Source organism: Siphateles boraxobius, unplaced genomic scaffold, assembly GCF_051911475.1.
Source record: "Siphateles boraxobius isolate OS27281-9 unplaced genomic scaffold, OSU_SipBor_1 130, whole genome shotgun sequence".
NCBI lineage: Eukaryota > Metazoa > Chordata > Actinopteri > Cypriniformes > Leuciscidae > Siphateles > Siphateles boraxobius.
In genome coordinates, this window is record NW_027508734.1 from 38,158,152 (window position 1) to 38,183,657 (window position 25,506).

Sequence of the window (25,506 nt, forward strand, 5' to 3'; positions counted from 1 at the left end):
AATTTCTCCAGAGACTGCTCAACTATAACGCAGGGTCAAATCTTGATTGAATAATGAGGCATATCAAACCAGCACCCCTTTTTTATTAATTGTTTTGTTAAATTTCACTGTAAACGTTTATTACTCTATTTGGTGTTAAAATCTGCTCCCTTTTTTAGGTCAAGAAACTATAAAAGATCTTTGATTCTTGTTTGAAAACAAAATTATGAAATTTTATTTAAAAAAGTCTAACTCAAAAGTATTAAAAAACATAACAGATTATTAATCTGCATTTCCTAATAAAAAACTGTAAAGAATTAACATGAGAACTCTAGCAATGCAAATTCATAACTGCATGCTTCAGTGTTATAATGAGAGTTCGAGAAATGTTTTAAGTTAACTCTAAAGTCACATTTCATTGTAGAACATTATTACACTGTGCCCCAGGAGACGGTCCCAACGCTCCCTCTGCTGCCCGTGTGGAAAAACAACACTGTGCGTTTTCAGTGCATATTAATTATGCATCCTCATATTCAGAGAACATGAACGAAATTCAGTGAGAAAACAAGCATTCATTATTGATCAATACGGTTCCAGGCAGCAAGACACACGGCAGGGTAATCTACTACAATTCTGTTTTATTTCAATCTTTAAAACAATAATGAATAATATAAAAGGGCTGTACATGAGAACATAGAAACATGCCATCATTGCCTTCTTTAAATATGTTTTACATATTTGTCAGCATAAACCAAAGCCTCAAAGCACACACAAATGTGCCCCAAGTTACATTTCTAGACTTCTCGTTATAAGAGGGCAAAATGGGACCAAACAGGATCGTTTCTAAGTTCTACTCAGAACACAGGCAGTGATATCACAAATTTGAATACAAGTTCAGTTAAGGGCCAAATATAGCATCATGAAAAATGATCCTATACAACATCTGCAACAACAGCTGTCGAAACGAACATTTCCGTGACTACATAAAGAGAGGAGACCGAGTGACCAGACAAAACACTTTAAACAACTACTCCCTTTGGTAAGAATAGTCATAAAGTGTTTTCTTAAAGATCCCAGCATTAGCCGCCTCCACTACACATAAGGAAGCCTAAGCTGAGCTACGTAACAGTGAAGGTTGTCTGAATATAAACAGTCAGGCATATATATATATATATATATATATATATATATATAGACACATTGTATTTACATTAAAAGAGCTTTTGTGACTGTACTTATTCTGGTGTTCCTGATTGACATGTTGTGGCTGGTATATTGGATGTCTATTAATTAACAGTAATACCTTCATTAATGGTGCTGTAATTAACCAGTGAAAAGAGACCTTAATTACATTGCATGTATATTGCGAACAATAGACTAGGGAAATTCACATCATCATTCCTGGTTTAGCTGCGTAGCCCCAAGCACAGAGGCTTTTTAAAAAACTGAGTCAAGATTTTATGTCATTGTCAGACATTTTCTCTCATTTTTTGAACATGTATGTGGTTTAAGCGAACCACAAAAGACAAAAGATTGCTAATAAACTACTATTCACCTTGAGGAGATGAAAAATAAAAAACGATATACAAATGGGCATGGATTTGACCTGTATTTGTAAACCATCAAAAAGACAAAAGTGATTCTTATTGTTGTGAGAATCAAACGAATGTCTGACTAGAGCTGCAGCATTTGCCAGAAGTGTTTTCGTGCCCTCATGATTAAAGGACAATAACCAACTGGGGGGGGGGGGGGGGGGCTCCAATCTAAAAATTTAAAAATGTATAAATAAAAAAAGAAAGTGAGCAATCTTCAATCAAAGAACTCAATGGTGGACCGATTTTAATTTCAGTGCTACTTCAGTCTTCATAAAAACAACATAAAAAGGAGGTAAAAGCCCCCCCTTGTCTTGAAAACTTGAGCTTTACAATGTAGTGCCATATGTGACTTTATATTTGTTGATGTTCTGGAAGTGGACGATCTTGGGTTCACAGACCGTTCTGCAGGGCAGTAGCCCCTCCCGGCCCTCTCCCATCAGCCACTTGTGCGTGGCGGCTGCCATGTCGCTGGTCACGTGATCTTTCCGCCACCTGTCCAGCCACACCTGAAAGCGCTGATGCAGACGAGTGCTTACTCGCTGGTGAGACTGAAAACCATGGAGATAAACGGAAATCAAATCATTGTAAAACGTGTCAAAACAAATTCCTTTATCACATTGATTCTTAGTTGTAATTACATTTCTAATAAAAAAATTATAATAAAAAACAACAACAACAACAACAACAACATGTGAATTGAAATTTTCCTCTCAATAAGAACATACAGAATTAGAATGCTTAACATTCTGTAACCACAACATTTATTGGGATAGTCCACCCAAAAAATTATAATTCTTTCTCAATTATAATCAACCTCATGTTGTTCCAAACCTGTAAGACCTCCTCCTGTGGATTAGAAAATATATTTTGAGGACTGTTGGTAACCAAACAGTTTCAGTTCCCATTGACTTTCATTGTTATTTGTAAGTCAATGGGAACCAAAACTGTATGGTTACCATAATTCTTCCAAATATCTGCTTTTATGCTTCACAGAAGAAAGTCATACCGGTTTAGAACGACATGAGGTGGAGTAAATTGTCATTTTTGGGTGGACTATCATTTAAAATAAGAACACTCCCAGATTCTGTTCATACAAATAATAATTTGAATATTATAAGATAATTACAGAGGAGATTTCTCATTCAATAAGGGGGCCTTCGAATATGGTGTTCGACATTGGGGGGCCCTCAAGTCAAAAAAGCTTGAGAAGCACTGCTCTATCATCTATATATACCTGATGCGCTCTCAGCTGTGCAGTGCGTCTGTACATGTAGTCCTCCGACTTGAAGACGTACACCATCTTGTAGGAGTTGAGCTTAAACATGCACTCCATCTTTGAGTCCTCACCACCCTCAGAGGATTTCTTGGCCGTTTCTTTGACCTCTCTCATCTGCACCTCTTGACCTCTCTGGCACTTCCGGATTCGCCTTAGATTCCTTAAAAAAAGAAAAGGGCACATCGTTTCATTTTCAAGAAACTTTCTTGAATTTAGTATCAAACGTGTTAAAGCTCAGTATCTGACAGCTTAAGGAGAGGAAGATCCTGATCTAAAATAGAAATTATGCACCAATGCAACTGTCTACAGTGCACCTTGGTCTTAATAGATATGATAAAATATCAACAGATACAATTATTTCCATTGAAAACTCATATCCATGGCAAATTCATATTGATCAAGTGCCAAATCAAGGTTTTGGGTGGATAAAAACAAAACAAAAAAACGGACATTTAATTTCCTTGCTTCAATTAAAGACTCAAATTAGAAGTGTACTTACCAAAGGTTACAGATGTGAATGGGCATAGAAACCATGACTCTTATTTTGAATTCAGGACTTCACTTAAAGAAACTAGCCAATCGTCACAAAAAAAGAAACCAGGTAGGGAATTAGGTTAAATAGCCAGGATATGGGTTGACATTGTGCATTATGCATTGCATGACCATGCACTAGAAAAATTTGTTTGCATTACTTTTCTTAGCAAAAACAGTGTTGCAATGTAAGCTAAACAACCTCACACTGCACATAAACAGTAAAGAAATGAATCAATCAAAAATAATAATAATAATAATAATTTGATTATCTGTTTCTGGATTGAGACATCAAGAGCATATCTCCAGCACTGCACATAAAACATGCATAAAAAAACTAAAAAGAACAAGCAAATCAATCATCCTCCCCATGCTAGAGCTCAAACGTCTGTCGGAAAGAAATACACGCACATTTGAGGATAAAATCCAGACCAGATTTTTATTGACAAGCCCCTCTCTGAAATACAGCCGTGTTTGTGTCAGACCATGGTGAGTTTAATTTCGAGTCACAGCACTACTTTGTAAACTGACAACCCCAATCGAACTCAAGAAAGAATCATCTCTGAGATCTCAGCATACAAGGTCTACTCACTCAATTCTTTGACTATAAAAACATTTACACACAAGAATGAAATCAAGTTACATACAGAAATATATCTGTGAATAGAATTACACAAACAGACCACAGCACACTTTATATGTGAAAGAACCCTAGAGTGGGCTATATTAAAAAGATTATGAAAATCTATTCAAAGGAAAAAAGTACAGATCTGAACAGAGCACTCAGGCTCATCTTATCTAAATGCAGTCTTCAGTCTCTCCCAAAGAAAATGACGACTCAACCGAAACCCTGTTAAGAGCAGGCATTTAAAAACATCTTCCATTTTCTCAGATGAAAAACATTAAAATAAAATGATTTTTTTCCACCTCATTAAATGTGTTATAAAAGGCTCAACCACTATTATACCCTAAAATAAAAAAGGGTGCACACAATTTTAGATGACACCTCTGCACACATTCCCCACAAACACACCATACTTACAATTCATAAATAAGCATAAAATAACCAATATGACTGTATTGTGGCCACATCTGAGCAGAGATAAACAACCTAACATTGAGTTTTCGTTAAATAAATTCTCAGTAAAGTGCGAATGCAAGCAGGCAGAGAGCTCATGTGTGTTTGGGTAGAAAACAACAAAAAAAAAAAAAAAAAAAATGCCAGGCGATTACAAACAGGCAGCACTTGTACAGTGTAACTCCCAGACATTTTCCCAAGACTATCGTAAGCATTCCTGGGATGTTCCTGTCTTGAGTTGATGCTTGATGGGAAGGGGGCAAGTGTAAAGGACTCATGGCTCTAAAGATGGGTGTACTTGGCTGAGCCTCACCTGGGTAGAAACACAGGCTTCTGGGACAGGTGCTCTCGTAGTTCTGGAGAGGCCGAGCTGGTGTTCAGATATCGCTCCACATAGTCGGGCCAGCGCTGAAACACACACAGACATTCAAGGTTACTCTTACAGGATAAAGAGTCACTGTTAATAGCTGAATACATAAACATTCGGCAAGATATCCCCTCTGCGTGACAATTCTGTGTGTTGTTTTTCATTGCATAATACATGAGGTTCATTCATAGAAATGAGTAAACACTTCATGCATTTCACATCTTTTTTTTTCTCTTTGTTGGAGCACAAACCCAAAATTGACATATCCAATGTAAAAAAAAAGCTGAATTAAAATCTAATCAAAGTACTAGTGACATTATGTAAAATAAAAAAAAACATTGGTAGACCTTTATTTTACAGTCCTGTTTCTCATGTACATACTATGTACTTCCTATAATTATTGCAATAACTGGGTAATAACTAGGTACTAACCCTGAAACCTAACCCATGAAGTTACCTTATATTACTAGTACTATCTTAGTAAGTACACTGAACGTGCAAGTACTTTAAAATAGTGTAACATTAAATAAAGTACACATTACAATATAAATAACAAAAACACAATTGTTTTATTAAAGTCCACCAATTGAAATTATTTTACAATACATATTTTTGTAAAATTATGTACAAGTTAATTAAACAGTATACAGTGCTTCTTTGGGTCTCTCTCTCACACACATGCGTTGACTTAGCTATGGGGACATTCCATAGACATAATGTTTTTTTATACTGTACAAATTGTCCCCTTACACTAACCCTACCCATTACAGAAAACTTTCTGCATTTAAAAAAAAAAAAAACTTTAAGTATTTTACTTTTTATAGCAGATTTACAAGTGAGGACGTCCCTTAAGTGTGGTTTTTGGAGATTTTGTCAAGGTTTAGTCACTTCTGGGTACAAATGTGTCGGCGCACACACACGAATATAGAAAAGTCCCGGGGGAACTGATGCAGAAGTAGCACTTTGACAACATATTTCTGCAAGGGCCACAATGAGTATCCCCTATGCCTAGAATACTGTGTGGGTCATTCATGTTGGCAATCTGCTGAAGGCCAACACAGTTCACCACCACTGCCTGATTTCATGTAAAACTTCACAGGTTCCAATTCATTAGGATCCACTGTCTGTCACCATCCCTACCATCTCTGTAGGCTCTATGGAAGGATCGGTAGTTCCCACATATCCCTCCATTCATCAAACAGCACCTTGTTGTTTCTGATCCACTGGACACTGCCGCAGAGAGTGTTCCTTAGCAACATGTTCAGCTGTTCGGGACAAACTTAACCTGCATCCCGAACATTGCCACAAGCCCGAATGAATTTATGAAGGAACTCCCTGAAGAGTGAGAGGCTGGTGTAAGAGTTGCCAACAAAAGCTTTTAGTCAGTGACCAAAACATTTTCATCCACAAGGGCTGTAACAAAGTAATAACTCAAATGGTCTGTGCTGAAAAAGAAGTCTCCTCTCAAATCCCAAGCACAAATAAGAATCTGCCAGGACAAATATTTTTAGTCACCTTTGTGGGTCAATTTTTTCAGATGCTGGATTAAGTACAGCTCTCGAACATTCATTCATCAACTGCAATAATCTATAAAACATGAAGAGTTCTTGCAAGGATCCGCCCATTCCTCATGGTGTCCAATTTCATACGATATGGAGTCTTAAGACGGACAGGAATTTTGTGTAGGCCATGATTTGTGCCAGAAATAGTGGTGAGCAGAACTGGCTCATTTTAATAACAGCAAGAATCCTTTCTTTCTGGTTTAGAGCCATTTAGAAACTGTCAGAAAACTCTGCCCCAGTTGTTCGTACAGTTCAGAAACCAATTTCTGGTTCATATCCATTGTCACCTCTCTTCCGAGGTGCAACAGGAAAGAGCAAGAAGGAAATGGCACCATTTTTTTTACTTGTTTCTCCTCAACACCTCATGCAGCAGCAGGCGGCACAGATGTACCAGATCTCGTTGGAAATAGCGATGCAGCAGAAATAGCGAAATCTGTTCCTCTGAAAGATGGATCTCAGCCTTCAGGAGACGAGTCAGCTGAAGGCCTATTGCACAGCACAGAATGTAAAGGAATAGCACAAGTACCAAGTTTACTGACAACTACATTGGTAGCAAGTTATCATGACTGGTCTGTCACACCTCTAATAGTCTTAGCCAAAAGAACCTTTCAGAACTTGATGTGTTCTTGCTTTTCGTTGGGCTTTTTTTTTATTCTTTAATTGTTGGTTTATAAATACGTGTATCAGGAACAACTTTTGCTGTGAAGCAACTTTTCACCGCTGTGAGCGTTAGCCAAGTACCTCAGTATCCACAGGTCCATCCGAGTTCTCTTCCTCTGTGTCCAACAGCTCCACAGCCAGCTGCACAGTCCCCTTAGACTTCTGGAACAGTAACTGTAATACATATATATATATACATTTAAATATAAAGCATGTGTAGCTGACTATTATAATTATATATGCAGCCTATATTATCTCACATAAATTGAGAGACGATATGAAATCTTTGCACTTTTTCAAAGCCAGTTATAAGATGCAGTTTTTCTTATACATTCGCATAAGTTTTAACTAAAATGTTGAGAAAAAAATATATTATGAATACATAGGCTATATATGCATATCTATACACAGGGCTCCAAAATAACATTTGATAGCACTGGGGGGGGGGGGGGGGGGTTTAATCAAAGTTAATTTAATCATAAAATTACTATTGCTTTGCATTAATAAGTGTATAGTTACTAATAATATTATATGTTTGTTTATTGGAAATTTGACAGTAAAACACTGAGCTTGAATTGAGATACAGATATAATTGCATTGTCTTTTAAGTTATTTTGTTGCGTTTTATTACACAGAACAGAGATCCAAACTAGGCCTACAAAAACTAGTCCTACATATCTTTCTAAACTAATAGCTGTGGTCTGTAATTAATAAGCCAACAAGTGCTCCTCTGCCAGCATCTTCTGGTTATAGTTGTAATTTCATGTCTTTTTTTTTTTTTATAAAAGTGTTTGTTAGTCACAATTTTTTTTTTATATACATATCCATGGTGAATATTTGCAATTTGTGAACTAAAAAAAGCCTTTTATAACTCGTTTGTTCATGGCACAACGTTTCCCCCTGGTTTCCACGTCAGTGCTGTTGGATCTGATATGATTTATAACAGAATTCTGCGCCAAATTTAAATACTTCTCACTAGATCTCGCTGATATGTTATTAAAGCAGCGGCGAATTCAAACATTTTCTCACTCCAGCTTCCAGCTTGTCTTCTAGCTGTGTAGTAACAATGTCGCGTGATCAAAGATCAGCCCGCAACTACCTGTTCTGAGCTTGCGCTCAAACGAGTAGCGCAGCTTCGTTCCACATTCTATGCAACAGAACGATCTCTAACAAAACTGTTGCACCGGCAGGAAAAAAAGGTCACAAAACGCGACCATTTGGTAACAGTCTGGAGCCCTGATACACAAACGAAGGTGTGGTTAAAATAAAACAGAGGAGGTGAAAAGAGGCAGCAGATAACAGTGACTTTGAGAGATGTGGTCATTAAAACAAAAAGCAGTGATTTTAGCCGATTAAGCATCTTTGCCCGATAGCTTGATGGATGGTCAATTGGTTTGCTTGAAAAACCAACAGAAAGGTCTTATCAGCATTTTCTATACAACCATCCTTTACGGAGACTTGAACTTTGTCACTGTCAAAACAATTCTGCTAAAAAAAAAACTAAAAAAACTTTCTACAAACACACCATAATATCCATATTTTCCCTATACTACTGATATCACTTCCACCCTTGAAACTTGCTTTTTTTTAAAGTGACTGCATAAAACTACAAAAAGCCCTAAGTACACTTTAATTTTGACTTTGTCAAAATTTTTAGACATTTAGTGTTTACGTAAAATCCCATGCGCAGCCTTTCAAAGTATTTGATCGCGTACACAACCACAGGCACACGACAGATTCACACTGGAGAGCATCATCCTTGTCTCGTGTATGCGCTATTTCTCTCCAGAAGTTATGAGTAATAAACATGTCTTTGTACTCTCAACGCATATGTGTATTGTTGTTGTCATGGCTAGTAGTTTATTATTGCTTTTTGATCTCCATTTCTTTTTTGACTGTGAAACAGCTGTGTGAGCCAGTGTTGCCACCTTGTGAACAAATTACTGGAAAAAAATTCAAGGTGCATACAGTATGCGAGCTGCACATACAGAGTATGCATAGTAAGAAAAAAATGCATGGGTACACCAAGCGCTTATATGTTGATAACCATATTTGCATTACACCCTTAGTGTATGTGTAAAAACCACAGTATACTTTGGGCTTTAATGATAATCTTCTGTGTTAGTTTTATCATACCACTCCAATTCCATAGGCAATAAAGTAGTACACACAGTGTGTGTTGGTAAAGTAAAGAGATAGTCAAACCTTAAAACAGTTCTCGTCAGACATCAGCTGCTCGGCTTTGCGCTGGTAGGATGTCTCAGCACTGCCTCTGGATGTTTGGGTGGACAGGGACCCACCAGTGGCTTTGTTGGCACACTTGCCAAGGTAGAGATCAGTCACCTGTACACAGATCTCATCGCTTACTATGTGCTGCAGCTGTGGGAAAGTGAAAAGGAAAGAGAAAATAGTAAGTTGAGATGAAAATGCTCACTGATACGCTTGGTGAAATTGAAGAACAAACTGGTCAAAATCAAGTTCCTTTTGGAGTGTGTTTCTAGAGTTCAGCCTGTATTGTTGTTGTCAACAAGAAACTTTCCGGAAAAGTTTGCTCTGACTGGTAAACACCCACGAACCATCACTGCTCTGAAGCTCTGCCTTCTTTGACGTGAACATTTCCTCCGGTTCATTTCTTCTGTTCAGTCCGTCGAGGTCATTGCAGAGCTTGTGCAAACAAGCTATGATCAGATTTCTTAACTGCCGTTTTAACACTTCTGTCATTTTTGTGGTGCGTTTATTTTGTTACTGAGAGGAAAGCACATTATTTACATATTCATCTAAACGTGGTCATCTAATCCCAGTGGTGTGGGTGGTGTCGGGATGATCACTAACAGTCGCGTATGTGCTTTGCCGCGGTAGCATACAATAGCAGAGGGAGGCGAGGCACGAGTGCGAGTAATTAAAAATGCTCCAACTACTTGGAGCACTACATCTGGGCACATTTTGGCTTTTATGAACAACCTGGTAAGCACGACCTGGAGAAGACACGTGCTGTGCGCGCTCATGTCATGCACAAATAGAATATAATGCAGGAGGTAATACCACTAGCTTGATAAATCACGTTAGCCGTTTTCACCCCGAGCTGTTAACGCCTGGAAGAGTCTGACTGCTGTAGAGTCAGCGGATGAGCTCCAACGTCACCCGAATCCACAACCAAAAATCATCCACCCGCCCCAATAATTGTGTCTGATTTAAGTATCCGTTGTTAAGCGTGATTATACATGGATGATCGTCACCTTCAACAGTGGACTCGACGACGGTTGATGCGCGCTCTCTTGGGTAACATTATACACTGATGAATGAGCGCTGCTTTTAAATGAACATTTCTTTAAAACAAAATTAATTTAGCAGAATTAAATTTTCTTAATGGCATAAACAGGCTTTACTCCCTTGAAACTTAAACTGGAATGTCACTGCGACTTCCCGAACAGGCGAACGCGCACATCACTACTTAAGTAAAATTGAAGATGCGCATTGCGATATCGAATTGAACTGAATCGATGACATGATAATCGCAATCGAACCGTGAGACCAGTGTAGGTTCACACCCCTAACTAACAGTACATCGCTGTAAAGGTTACTTCTTCGTACCCCTCAGCGATGAAAATATGAGTATGCTGTGAGTATAATAGCGCCTAAAAAGAAGGACTTATAAAGCTAAAGCCAAAATTACAATGACAATACAAGTAATACAATAAAAAGCCCTACCTGTCTCACTATACTCTGGACAAGTTTGTCCATGGTGAAGGCAATGTAGGCATGGATGGTAAACATTTCCCTCAACTGGTCCTCGTATTGAGATGTCTCCATGTTGCCATCCAGAAGGTTTCGCACCATCTCTAAGAAGGCAGAGTAGTAGTCTTCAACATCGATGTCCACTGCAAAACAAAAGAGACTTTTTATTTGATCAAAGTCAAGCAACTGCATTACCAACAAACAAATTACAGCCAATCTGTGAGTCGCTCAAGTAGTTTCCATGGTTATAGGGCCCTGAGGGTTGCAGGCAAATCTGAGAGAAATATCATTAGCTCCAACATGTGTTAAGACCCTTGAGAGCGACTGGTGATAAAATTCTGTCTTCACAAATTCAGGAGGTCTCGCACTCGAGTTCTCAACCATGCACGAAACATAATGACAACCAGTGTGAAAACTGAGTGAAAAGGGGAATAAATTCATTCGCAAAACTAACAGTTGTGTTCTGCTCTGTAATCTGAAACTTACTGGGTTCTTTCAAACGCAGCTGGATGGCCGGACTGTCGTTCTTCTCTTTTTTCAATCCCAGTACGTTCCTTTCCCACTCCCTCTCTCTGGAGTCTTCCTCGATCTGTTTTTCCGCCTGCCCGTAGATCCGCAGCAGTCGGGAGCACAGGATCTGGTGCAGCCGAAGGAAGATGTACCAGTTATTGTTGACATAGAAGAGGTTGTAGGCATCGTCACAGTTACTCAGCTTCTGCTGGGTAGCTGCAGTATGGCTGAAGAGGAGCTTAGACTTTGCAGACGTCGTCCCATTGTGCTTTTTAGTCCCATCTTCATCTGGTTCGGTCTCCTCTTCTTCCTCCTCCTCCACATCAGAAAGCTCACCACGCCGGGCGAACAGCATGTCGGGGATGAAATGGTAGATGATCTGTTTGATTTTATACTTGTCGTCTTTGTGGATGCCGGACTGCCTCTTGACATGGTGAATGATGAGAGCAGCTGCGTCTTCCAGGATCTGGCTGTCCTCGTACATGAGGGTCATGTGAGGGCCTGAGGGAGGGGCAGCATTGTCTTCAGAAGCCTGCTCCTGTCGCTAAGTGGATGAAAAGGCAATTTTTAAGCAACCCGACCACACTTAAGATGCCTTTCATTTTTGCCTATGTACATTTAGAATGTTTCTTACCTCATCATAAAGAGACTCGATTTCATTGAGCAACGTCTTGGAGCGAAACACCTTTGTGTCATTCTGTTTGAAGTTAATGCCTTGGTGATCTAAAGACTTCAGGTAATACTTCTCATTCTGTTCTCTCCAGATCTTATTGAAGCCACGCTGAGCCTCTCGCCACTCCTCTTCTTTAATTTTCAGCCTGAGAAGACAAACACAAAATGAATTCTGTGAGGAAAACCTGAAATATAAAGAACTGAATAAGATAGCTATCCCTGTCTGAAAGAAAAAGTGCATAACGATGCTATAGGATAGTAATAGCATGGTATATTACTAAGGTACTACTACGGCTAAAATTTTTTATTTTTGTGTGCATTTGATAAAAAATTCCAATTGCGATACATAAACGTTTACCATCTCATATTTCTGCTGCTTGGATATCAAAAAAAAAAGAAAGAAAGAAAAGAACAAAAGCCGTAATAATCACATTGAAATAACACATCTCATTTTCAATAGTGTGTTAAACAAGTTTTGCTGCCAATAACAGGAACAATAAAAGTTACTCCTTAAGGGTATTTTGTTTTATTTAAAATAATTTAGAAATTTAGTTGATCAAAATGTGGAAAAAAAACATGGTTCTTTGCATTCACATCCTACCTGAATTTGACATCAATCAATCAATCATGAAATCCATTTGATAGGTCTCAAGTCTACTTGGTACTCGCACTGTTATTTTTGTAGCAAGCAAGCTAACTTTATATTACTGTAATATAAATGATTTATTATTAATATTATCACAGTACTTAATATCAAAATACTATACTATTATATTTTTTTGTACACTAGCAATACATTTCAGTCATCATTTCTTGACTTTCACAAAGCAAAACTAGACAGAATCTAGTCTTTAGTTTGGTTTGAAACAGAAGGAAGAACTGGTAGCTAAGAAATGTTTTAAATAAAGTCAACATGGAGCACTCTGAGGTTTAATAATAAAAATTTAGATCTTAATTTGAAAAACTGTGGAGCCCTATATGGTATTGAATAATTACCACATTCCTGTATTATGCTGTAAACATTATACTTCAAAGAAAACTATGGTACTACCAAGGTAAATGTTAAAATAAAATGTTTTTAAAAACAAATATTTCCTTTTTCATGCATCAATGAATGACATTTTTATAGTTTTCATGAATTTGCTGGGAAGGAGTCAGACAATAACATTTATGCTGACCTTTTGAGTACAATAGGTACAGAGACAGCAGGGTTGGTCTTGAGCCCATCTATGATGTCTGGAGCTTTGTCACCATATATCCTCTGAATAGCTTTACGGTGGATGACCTCAGAGGAGCCTCCAATGGTGTTGTCCAGTCGGAACTTGGCTTGTTCCTCAGCAGACATGCGCGAGAGCCTCTTTTGAACAGACTCCAGAACACGGATAGTGGCGAGGTTCGTCTCCAGAACCACATCAAGCTTCATGACACATGACATGTTTGATTAAACACCAAACTGAACATCCAATTAAACTGAATTCTATGACAGTTAAGCTTTGTTTTATTTCTTACCTCAAAGCGCTCATCTTCACATCTATATATATGCTCTTCATACTGGGTCTTTTTGGAGCTGACAAAGGTCGAGTCCTCAGACCAGGATGGAAATGACACCCACGTATCATTCAACACCTGAGAAGTACATTAGCATAGCGCTGTCACAATACCTCACTTTTAATAAAAAATGATCTTGTTCAAAAGAATTTACGATATTATTATATCTATAGAAATTTAGAGGTTTTTTTTTATTTGGCCAATTAATCACACTGAAAATACGAGTGTAGACTAGGGAGGCAGAGTTTTTAACCATAACTTCACAAAATCATACAAAAAGAACTAACTGTTGATCAGCACCTCCTGCAGACTACTAAAAAAACGCCCACAATGGCAAGCTAACTTATTTAATTTTTAAATCATCAAAAGTGGTACATTGACCCACCCCTACATAACTACCTGCTAATCTGCTATTTTACTCGATAGATTTATAAGTGCCGAGTTAGCCTTGAATTCAGAAACAAAACTCCTTTGTGGTGTGATGTTTTTACATACAAGTTGAAATTATATTTACAAACACACCACTAGCGAACAGTGTACTCACCTCTTTGCACAGTGGAGTCCTGCCTGTACATCTAGGCTGCTGGAAGCTCTTGGGAAGGGCTCTATAACTGGAGCCCAGTCTTTTGCAGGACGCATAATCAATTTCCATTGCAATGCCTTCAGTGGCTCGCTCTTTGGGAAAGCTCTCAATATGGGCACACTCTCTGTAGCCGAGGAAGTTCTTGAACCATGTAAAAAGCTCCGGGAATTTCCTGATCACCAAAAAAAGCAAAAATGGCAGAAAAAGGTCATAACATTTATTACAATTTTAACATGTAATAATGTGTAATGAATAATCTTATTGGTTTTTAAGTTATAATTATATAATCAAATTAAACAATGGCTATATAAAATCAGTCTGCAGTCTGTGTTTCACAGATTAAATTAATATGAATTCCACTCACCCCAAAAATGGCAAGACCAACTGCACAAGTTCAGCCCGTGAGATCACTTCTTGATTGAAGATGACCAAACAGCGTAAGAAATTGTCATAAGCCTCTGAACTCCGCAGTGCTTTCCGGACCTAAAAAGAGAACGGAGCATTTAAGCCACATAACTCACTATAATCCTTGTAATATTTACTGTACCAACATAATGCCGTTATATTTGTATTCCATTGTAATCAGTGCAAGACTATATTAAAAGCAATCACCTTTTCAAAAAAGAGAGATTCAGCACCAATTCCAAGTTTGCTGGCTTCAGCCATTGATTCTTTTGCCATAAACTTTTGCTTTTTCTGTTTAGGAGTTAAAAAAAAGAACACGAATATTGGTTGATAATATGTATAAAAGAACAGTGGAAAAGAACAGCCATTAAGTACAGTAATGTAAGGTTTTACTCAAAGTCACCTTAACAGGGGGTGTAGTGGGCGGCCCCGCGTGTCTGCGGATCTGACAGCCATTCTGGTTAAAACTCTGCTTATGGTTAGGCTGGGGTCTCTTTACCGTCGCTCCACGATCAATACGTACAGATTCAGCCTTCTCGGCTGTAGTCTTACTCAATAACTGAGGAGAAGAGAAAAAAGGCTTATGAATAATAAGCTAAATGAGCTCCATGATTTTTAGTTTTCATAATACCTACCGCTGAACTGTTAGCATCTGGCAGGAACTGGCCAAATTCTGAAAGGAGGTCCTCCTGGTTCTTGAAGAGCTGGGCCACCTGAGCATACACCTGCTGCTCCGTGAGAGTGGGTGTGTAGTTTCCTCCTGCCTCCTTAGCATTACGCTGCTCCTTCTAAACAACACACAGAACAGAAAGTTTACAGTAAGCGTGAAGGGCTGTAAATATACATTACTGTTAAAACATTTGGGGTCGGTAAGACTTTTTATTCTTTTTGTAAGAAGTCTCTTAGGCTCATTTTCTTTTCTTATATGCTGTATTTTTGATCATTTATTAGCTCTGTAATTAAAATATTATTATAATTAAAAATAAATTTTGTATTTTGATACATTTTAAAATGCAATTTATTCCCGTGATAGCAATTTTCAGATGATGAACTTTCAGCAGCCATTACTCAAGTCTTCAGTAGCTATGATTGAATCCACCCATTTTTTTACGCATTTTGGGATATCACAAAAAAAAGCTGGATGGAAATGCCCACATGCACATAAATAAAATAATATATATATATATATACACATACATACATTCTATACGATAAGGAAACTACGAAGGACCTAACAATTTCCTCGATGCGCATTAAAAAAAGGACGGCATAACTGGACCAACCAGTAGACCGATCTCATTGCACAGAATTTGAAATGCTGTTTTGGTCATTTTGAAATGCCTGAGTAAAGTCTGCCGTCAAAGTGGTTAGGAACAATTACCTCCCAGAACTGTATTACGCGACTGCGGTCAATTTATTATAGGCTAAATGAAAATTATTATAAAAAGTGGCTTCTCCTATTGCAGCAACGTCCATATTTCTTAGTGATATTTAGCGTCAGTTTATCAGGAAGTGACAATTTTGTTCTCTTTCATGTTTGACTCACTGGATGGGAACGATGCTTTGTTCGCAATTGTTTAAAATTTTTTTTTTTTTTACAAAATTCCAATTTTACGCACAAGTTAAATTCGCTACTTTGGATGGAAACATAGCTAGTGTCACATGTTCCTTCAGAAATCATTCTAATATTTTGATTTGCTGCTCAAAAAAAGTCTTTTTTTTTTACCTTTATTGCCAATGTTAGGGTTAGTCATGCTGCTTAATATTTGTGTAAAAACTGAGATAGTTTTTAAGGGTTCTTTGATGAATAGAAAAGATAACAGCATATATTTTAAATAGAAATCTTTTCTAACATTATAAATGTCTTTACTGTCATTTTTTGAACAATTTAATCCTTGCTAAACTGAAATATTAATTTCTTTCACAAAAAAAGAAAATCTTACTGAGCGCAAACTTTTGAACAGTGGTGTTTTAGCTGTTTAGCTGAATAAAAAGGTTGGTTGTACTACACAGCATTTTGAAATGGATATTCCTCTTAGTGCCTCAGCTCTCACCTGGTATGTGTGCAAAATTTCCAAGAAGGATTTGTAGACCTCTGGCTGGCCCTGAAATCGGTTCTTGATTTTGTTCACGTAGCTGATAGCATGGTTGAACTCTACAGGCTGGTTATTCTGTAGAGGGGTTGAACCGGCAGTGCTGCTACTGATGGGAGTTTGGGACTGGGCCGAGGGCGAGCGCGGGGAGGCGTACGAGGGAATGGACGGATTAGGCTGGCTCGTTGGGGTAAGTGCAGGAGACTGCATTGGCTGCGGAACATAAAACTAAATTAGACAACTTTGCAAATATACAACCCAAATCTGTACAGAAGGTAAAATAATTCAGTTTTACCTTGCTGATCTTGGCAGGGGTTGGCTGGCTAGGGATGACCACGGCAGCAGTGCTGGTGGGAGCTGCTGGCTGGGTCTGGTGCTGTGCTGGCTGTGTTATGGGGAGGTTCTGGACTGAGATACCATGAGGGGTGATGTGGTGGATCTGGCCAGGAGTGGTCACATTAACCAGATCATTGGTCTGAACCTCAATCTTGTAGCCAGGAGGCAGGAAGGTGTTGAAGCCCATGATTAAGTCTGGATGACCTTTGAAGAGCTGGGAAACTCTGCTGATCACACCTGGTGTATCAATGCTGACAACACAAGGACAGTAGACTTATGGTATTTGATTTGCAGTGTCCCAAGAATCAATCCAAAATGTGTTATGGATATTACTTTTTTCTAAACAGTAAGTATTAAACTTTAAAAACACTGCATTAAATAATTGTAATCATGTTATTTAATAATAAAATCAAATGAATTTAAATTTTAAAATCTCCTGTTTACCTACATTAAATTAAGGCTGACCATTCAAAATCTAACTGACAGCGACCATTGCATATATGAGGAGTGAACTGTGATTGGGTACAGGTGATGTATCCGTGATGTATCCAGGGTGTCTCCACAACATTTAGTCAGGTTAAACACTGCCCCTGCAAGCTTGCAAGCTTTAGAGTGCAACGCCTTTCAGAATCAAATCAATGATGCATTAAATGAATAAAACGCATAAATAAAAATGTCCCGATTCACTGTGATTATTTAACCATCTATAGGTTGTTTTAATAGAATTGGTTCTCGTACACTAATGAGTGTGAAGAGTAGCTCCAATTCAGCATTCATATGTTTAGATCGAAAGCCTGACACCTAAGCTTAAAATATTACACTTCTGCTACCTTGCAAAGCACTAGTATTTCCTATTTGGAAATGCAAATCTATTAGGGGTGCAACAGATCACAAAACTCACGGTTTGAATCATATTACAATTTTGGACCGGATCATTCTGCAGATCGACAAAAAAAAAAGGGGGGGGGGGGGTGACTATAACTTTACTTTTCATTTATTACTTAAAGAACACTTAAAGTACTTCGATACCACAGCAAAAACTAATAGCCAAATTAATAAATTTCAAACATTAAAGACAAGTGAACAATCAGTAATAAAATAAGAACAATTAAATGTCATCCTTGTTAAAGCTGTCTTTTTTTATTAAAGGGTTAGTTCACCCAAAAATTATAGGCAATAAAGACATCATCAAAGTAGGCCATGTGACATCAGTGGGTTAGTTAGAATTTTTTGAAGCATCAAAAATACATTTTGTTCCAAAAATAACAAAAACGACGACTTTATTCAGCATTGTATTCTCTTCCGGTTCTGTTGTCAATCCGCGTTCATGAGTCCGCTGGCACATGGACTACTTTGATGATGTCTTTATTGCCTTTCTGGACAAGGACAGTATACAGTACATAGATTTTCAATGGAGGGACAGAAAACTCTGACTAAATCTAAAATATCTTAAACTGTGTTCCGAAGATGAACGGAGGTCTTACGGGCTTGGAGCGAAATGAGGGCGAGTCATTAATGACATCATTTTCATTTTTGGGTGAACTAACCCTTTTTTAACATTAATGACACAGACTGCTGGTTTATTAGACTGATGTCACTTTAAGACCTAATGCACTGATCCAAAATAGCAACACATCCTATTTCTTTCCGTTTACATTAACTTCACTTAAGACATAACTGACTGTGTTTACGAGAATACTTTCCAAGACAAGTATTTTGAGATAAGTTTGTGTGAATTTGTCTGTCAAGCACAAGGAGACATGAAAGATAACTTAATTCTGTATTTTCACTATCTGAAATGCAGCTCTCTGTGTGCATGCTTTTGAGTGTTCGCGCACAGAAACTTTGTCATGTTGCAAATGAAATGTTTAAAATCACAAGACTTAGAAACACAAGCAAATAACAAACTTTCACTGTATGATGGTTAAAATTTGCAATTAATCTGCGGGCCATATGCGGTCTGGTCCATATGTATCATGGATCAACTACGATCTGTTACACCCCTAAAATCTATGAACAGAACATATGGAAACATGTATATAATTAATCAGCAATTCGAATGTGAATTTTAGAGGAAAATGTGCAAACTTCAGAAGAAAATAACATACAATACAATACAATAACATACAAACTAATCAAAAACCTGTCTTCAATGCTTGGCTTACTGGTACAAACAATTCCTCTGTCACTGACAAAGAAAGAGAGGTTAATGCACAAGCAACAAGGAAGTACAAAGACAGGTTAAGGGTTTCTCTCAGCAACCCAGACCAAAGATAAAGTCCCCAGGACAACTAGATCAACCCATTCGCAGTGTGAAGCTAGCCTGAACTAGAAGGGACAGAAACACAACAAGCCCCAAGAAGAGAAAATATTCAATAAAAACAAAACTCACGCTGACCTTTGAGACTTGAACTCCTTCATGATATCCAGGAAGTCATTGTAGACCTGCGGCTGATTGCCAAACTGAAGTTTAACTTGATCGAGATAGGAAAGAGCATCTTCAACCTGAAATCACAGAAATCTTAGCTCTCGATCTAAACTAATGCAGATAATTTCCACACTCTACTAGATAGATCTCTTACCTTAAGCCTTTGAAACTGCTGTTGGCCCAGTGTTGGGGCAGGGGCTGGGGTAGTATGAGAGTGCCCCTGGCCCACAGGCTGGACAGCTGGCCCATGGTGATGAGGCCCACTGTGCACAGCTGAACTGCTGGTGTGACCATGTCCCCCGGAACTCTGGGCCATTGACAACTGTTAGAGCAGAAGGAGAAATGGTTAATTATCATCGCTGTTTACGTGAAGTAAAATGTAATTTCCTTTTGAAACTATGCAATGAATTCTCATCTGTATATGTTTATATAGCCCAGAAAAGGCTTTAAATATATTAAATGCACACAGTACTTAATCTGTCATAATTTGTCATCTTCTGCATCTTTTGATCAATACATTTCCATGGATTTTCCAGTCAATCACGATTAATGGATTCATTATTTTTATTTAATTAATAGAAGTTGCACTCACAAACAGCAATTTCTAGCCAATTAAATATTTAAATAGTAGAGTGTAACTAAATATATATAGAAAACAAAACCGTGCAAAAATGTATATTATTTATATAATATACATATATGTGTGTGTGTGTGTATACACACAAACACACACACACACACACACACACACAGTAACAAGTTTGGAAACACTACTATTTGTAATGTTTTTGAAAGAAGTCTTTCAAATATTATTACAATTTTAAAAAATTATGGTTTTCTATTTGAATCCTTTAAAATATAATTGATTTCTGTGAAGCAAAGCTGAATTTTTGTCAGCCATTACTCCAGTCTTCAGTGTCACATGGTCCTTCAGAAACCCTTTTAATATGCTGATTTATTATCAATGTTGGAAACAATTGTTTCTGCTTAATATTTTTTTATAACCTGTGAAACATTTTTCAGAAATCTTTGATGAATAAAAACTTAAAAAAGAACAGCATTTAAAAGAAAAAGAAAAGCCTAATTTTTTTAAAGAAATTAATACTTTTAATCAGCAAGGATGTTGAATTGATAAGTGATAGTAAATATTTATATTGTTAGAAAATATTTATAGTTTGAATAAATGCAGTTCTTTTTATTCATCAATGAATCCTGAAACATGTTTCACAGTCTCCAAAATAATATTAAGCAGCACAACTGTTTCCAATATTGATAATAACTGAGTATGAAATCAGCATATCAGAATGATTTCTGCAGGTTTGATGAGCTTAAGACCGGTACTATATACGCAGTATGTATATGTATGTGTGTGTGTATATATATAAACACACACACACACATACAGTGCTGGTTAGAATTATTTGCCCCCTTGGTAAATATGATCAAAGATGGCTGTAAAAAATACATCTGCATTGTTTATCCTTTTGAGATATATATATAAATATATGTATATAAATATATATAAATATATATATATATATATATATATATTTTTATTATTTTTTTTTTTTAATTTTTTTTTTATGCCAAAATCTAACCTTTTATTAAAGTAAAAGAATTGAAATTGGGGGGAAAAAGTAAATGTTTTTTCTCCAAAACACATTGGGAACAATTATGTGCCCCCTTTTTATCAAATACTTTTTGCAACCTCCTTTTGCCAAGATAACAGCTCTGAGTTTTCTCCTATAATGCCTGATCAGTTTGGAGAACACCTGATAAAAAATCAAAACCTGACAAGTTGACAACCTCTGCTAGAAATCTTATAACGGGCCATGTTTGGATCTCCAACAGGACAGTGATCCAAAAACAAACATCAAAATCAAAACAAAAATGGGTAACTGAGCACAAAACCAAGCATCTGCAATGGCCATCCCAGTCCCCAAACCTTAACTCTATAGAAAATGAGTGGGGTAAACTGAAGAGATGAAGCACCAACATGAACTTGTGAATCTGAAGGATCTGGAGAGATTCTGTATGGAGGAATGGTCTCTGATCTCTTGTCAGTTGTTCTCTAAACTCATCAGGCATTATAGGAGAAAACTCAGAGCTGTTATCTTGTCAAAAGGAGGCTGCAAAAAGTATTTAATAAAAGCGGGAAAATAATTTTTCCCAATATTTTTTGGAGAAAAAAACATTTACTTCATAATGTGATTTTCCCCCCCACTTTCAATTATTTTACTTCAATGAAAGGTTAGATTTTTGTTAATACTTTTTAATAAAATATCAAAAGGATTAACAATGCAGATTTATTTTTTACAGCAATCTTTGATCATATTTACCAAGGAGGCAGATAATTATAATGCATACATGTTGCCTGATTATATTTAGATTTCATATTTATCGATTATATTTGATATATATATATATATATATATATATATATACGTATATATATACATACACACAGTCCCGCACCAAAATCATGCAAGTGTGTTGTTAACTTTTTAGTACCTGATAGGTCTGTGAGACAGAGTACTGCATGCTGGACGACGGCTGCATGTTATCCGGTGCAGTCTCGTAGAGGGAGGACTGGGAGGCAGAGTTGAGGACGCGGTGCTGAAAGCTGTCCACACCCCCGGGGAGCCGCCGCTGAGAGCCGATCACTGTGTCCTGATCCTCCAAGCGCCGCTTCATTATGTACTCATGCTCCTCACTGCGGCGGAATCTACAACAACAAAACGGCAAATATTCATAAGAAATTTGTACAGACACTAGTCAAACATATGGAACGATTCATGTATATTTTGATCTTAACCTGATAGTTCACCCAAAAGAACTTGTTCCAGAACTAGTCTGGAACAAAATGAGAGTGGGTAAATTACTGATTGTTTGTTTAAACTATTCCTTTAAAAAACATATGAAAAAACAGAGGCCTGTTGCAGGAAGCCGATTTCAGTTGCTAGCCAAGTAAGTTTGAGATTAGTTTGAGCAAACTCATGTTGTTTTGGGCTCAAGAAGGTGAATTTGTTTTTAGCAGTGTTCATCGCCATAGTAACTTACACTTTAAAGCTAACCTACTCCGGAGCAGGTTTTAGAGATCCCAAACCAAAACTGAACCAATCATCTGTAAGCAAAGTGACATACATATACATATATATAGGACATATGTGATGCAATAAAGCCACTACCACTGAACTCCCAAATTAAAGCAGATAATAGCAAAATAATTTGAGACAAAATTGCCAGTCTTTTGCTGCTAATTATTTCATATATTTAAATTATATAATTATTTTTATTATTAATGAATATAATGTATTCACATAATCATCATATTAATTTATACTAAACTGTACATTTAAATTAATATAAATATATACGTACAAGCTTTAATATATAAAGCTGTTAAAATGCCTAAGCTTACGTATTTTTCTTTAAGCTCTTTGTGAACCAATATAAACAATTATTTAAATTCAGTTGATTCACTTGCATTGATAAAGACAATTTCTTTTAACTGCCTTTTCAAACTTTCACTGCAGCAGCAGCGTTTATTCTGTCTTAAAAAAAATGCATTTACATTCATGATATCTTTCATAATCACTTAATCTTCAGGAGAGAAGTGAATTGTGCCAGCTCTCTCGCGAGAAGTGAATCAAAGTTTATATCGAGTGTTGTGAGGCCTATGAACCGGATCTAAACAACTATGCATTGATTTGTTTAGTTTTGTCAACTCTGAGCCTACTCTGAAACAGAGTTTGTTCAGCTAGCTTCATGCAACAGGACACAGAAATCAGTTTTCTAGACAAATAGGCCTACATGTAGCATTACAAAACCAAAATGCATTATTTTAATAGATAAGTTGGACTGGATAGTGCAGGTAAATGAGCCAAAGTGTTCAAGAAAACATCCCAGGTGACACTTTATGAAGTTGGTTGAGAAAAGCCCAGTGTCACCATGAAGACTATTGCGACTATTGTTTTAATTTGTTCAATATTTTTGGCCACTACATAATTTCCATACTTCCATGTGTGCCATTTCAGTTTCGATAAGTTTACTAATATTCTAAAATGTGACAACATGAGTACAAAAATAATGGCTATACACATTATTTTAGATGAACAAGTCCCAAGATTGGCTTATTCATGCCTCATTACTAAAGGCGTGTCGAATTTTTTTTGTTGAAATTTCTGGTCTAGAGATTAGTTTATGACCAGTTTGGCTGAATTATTGTATTATGCATAATAACCCAAAAGTGTTTAAATCTTGGAAAAACTCAACGTGTCAGCAGCCTTCTGAGAGGAGAGACACTTTATGACTTAGTGACACCTGTCAAATGTACTGCACTGCCAAATAATGACCTTAGATGTTTGATCGACTTAGTCATAAACTGTCCATTATTTGTCGTTGCTTAGCCCAGATCAGCTAACAGATAGCACGGCATTATGAGTCTGACCTTTCGCCATTACCACATGAGACTTTAAACAATGTTACAGTTTTCTATAAACCTGTGTAGGCGGATAGTGGTGTGTAAACAGTTACACTGTGAGGCAAACATGCTGGGGCACGTGTGTTGTCTCACTTTTATTTGAATGGCAAAACTCCGTTTCATCCAACCGTTCAGTTTCTTGTCGTCCGAGTGTGTCAGGCCTGACTATATGACCCACACACTCTACAAAACACAAACGCACAGTACAACTTGACCGAACACACGTATTGTGCATTTAAATTAGTACTTGTGCATGTTTACTAATGCTCTGGCTATTAAAACGCGTTTTATCAAGTCGATAAAGCTTCTTGAACCTCTATGAGACGTTGAGCGGTAAACGCCTCTGTCCGATGCAGAGTTTAACGTTAGTCCAACACAAACTAACCACACCAAAATAAAAACACGATCCGGTGACTACCGCGTCGACCGAACCCAGCAAAAAACATCTAAAAAAACATCAAACACCGAGAAAATGTGATAAGGCAACCTGGTTAGCACTCCATGTTGTGAACTGTTTCTAGCTACAAATCAGGAAGTCCTACTGAACGATTTCTACCGGTAAACACACAACTGTTCAATGACCAATGCAGCACCGTTATCCCGTAACGTTAGTCCAGAAGACGTCAATAAGCCAGTACTGATCGCTAACAGGTCAAAGGCAAAGAATGATAGTTAGACCCCCATGCTGAGTAACTGATCAACCCAGCAGAGCTTAAAAACCTTATGCAGCAATTCAAGCTAAGTACGGCTAGCTAGCGCCTCGACAAATACTCTTATATAATCACTGCTGTGACATCTTCACTTCAAAAGAACATGTCGCTATCTTTGAATTTCGCATCACCCGGAAGATTCGGCGGCCATTAGGTGAGGAAAGCGGTTCAAGCGTCATTAACTAGGGTTATCTACTTTTAGCCTGAATGAAGCACTGCGACGACGACAGCTAGCGAGCGTCTGCTAGCACGCAAGAGCCAACTCACCCCGCAACAGACACTCCGGATGACTTCTTTCTGCTCCGCCGAGAAATCAAAACCTATAAAGCTCGGTCACAGCGCTCTCAAACGTAGATTCGTGTAAGGTTCGGATTTGAAAGGTAAATTAAAATACACGTAAGCACCATTCAGTCAAGGCGCCAGACCTCAAATTGCATGCTAGGTTGCTAATTGGCTAACATAGGAAAACAACCTCAGCAGGAGGATCCTCTCATGGGGGCGTGGTCTCGAAGGAGGCAGAGTCAACGAACTCCAACCGAGAATAACGAGTGGTGGGGCGTTGGTTAAATTCGAATATATCAGATTTCTGCTGGATTTACCCGCCTCCTCTCTGACAAAAGCAGCAGTGGTGGGGATTTTGATTCATCTCAGTGAGTCGACTCATTTGAATCGGTTCACTAAACGTTCTTACATTTCTGTTTGCTGTTGCAGCCAGGTGTGGAAGGATCTTTGCATGTGACCCTCAATTCACGTCTGTTAAATAGCTTTTCATCTAGAAAGCGTCTACAAACATCTGATAAACTTTTTTATTTTATTTTGTTTGCATTCGGAAAACATTACCAAAAAGTATTCTTTGTGTTCTGAATGAATCATTGACATTTACTTAATAAACGCACAGTGTTGTCAACTACCCTCATTTTATCAACTATTACATTTTAAAAAACACTAATTTAAG

At 37.5% G+C, this 25,506-nt stretch overlaps 1 protein-coding gene across 6 annotated transcripts; it reads right to left on the reverse strand.

Moving 5' to 3' along the window:
- Positions 1–597: 597 nt before the first annotated feature.
- sin3ab (SIN3 transcription regulator family member Ab) lies at positions 598–25,074 on the reverse strand. Of its 6 annotated transcripts, none has more exons than XM_077229326.1 (21): positions 25,024–25,074; positions 21,870–22,083; positions 19,513–19,680; positions 19,323–19,435; positions 16,890–17,181; positions 16,556–16,807; positions 15,137–15,289; positions 14,905–15,060; positions 14,709–14,792; positions 14,461–14,579; positions 14,058–14,268; positions 13,475–13,591; positions 13,144–13,382; positions 11,928–12,111; positions 11,270–11,837; positions 10,757–10,926; positions 9,254–9,427; positions 7,130–7,222; positions 4,773–4,867; positions 2,809–3,010; positions 598–2,122 (listed from the first exon to the last, which is right to left on the reverse strand). In XM_077229326.1, exons 2-21 carry the CDS (start codon positions 22,050–22,052, stop codon positions 1,901–1,903), a joined length of 3,795 nt encoding a protein of 1,264 aa, XP_077085441.1. In that variant the 5' UTR covers positions 22,053–22,083; positions 25,024–25,074; the 3' UTR covers positions 598–1,900. The 6 variants fall into 6 exon arrangements, with proteins under 6 accessions (XP_077085441.1, XP_077085443.1, XP_077085442.1 ...); XM_077229328.1 differs by having other exon boundaries at positions 19,329–19,435; positions 25,024–25,066; XM_077229327.1 differs by having other exon boundaries at positions 19,329–19,435; positions 24,819–25,026.
- Between the last annotated feature and the right edge of the window lie 432 nt (positions 25,075–25,506).

Excerpts from the sequence above, each read along its gene's own strand:
- sin3ab (XM_077229326.1), bottom strand. The coding sequence starts at position 22,052 with ATGAAGCGGCGCTTGGAGGATCAGGACACAGTGATCGGCTCTCAGCGG. Across the intron at positions 15,290-16,555 it reads AAATTTTGCACACATACCAG|AAGGAGCAGCGTAATGCTAA; the intron begins GTGAGAGCTGAG and ends TGTGTTGTTTAG. Across the intron at positions 14,580-14,708 it reads AATCTCTCTTTTTTGAAAAG|GTCCGGAAAGCACTGCGGAG; the intron begins GTGATTGCTTTT and ends TTCTCTTTTTAG.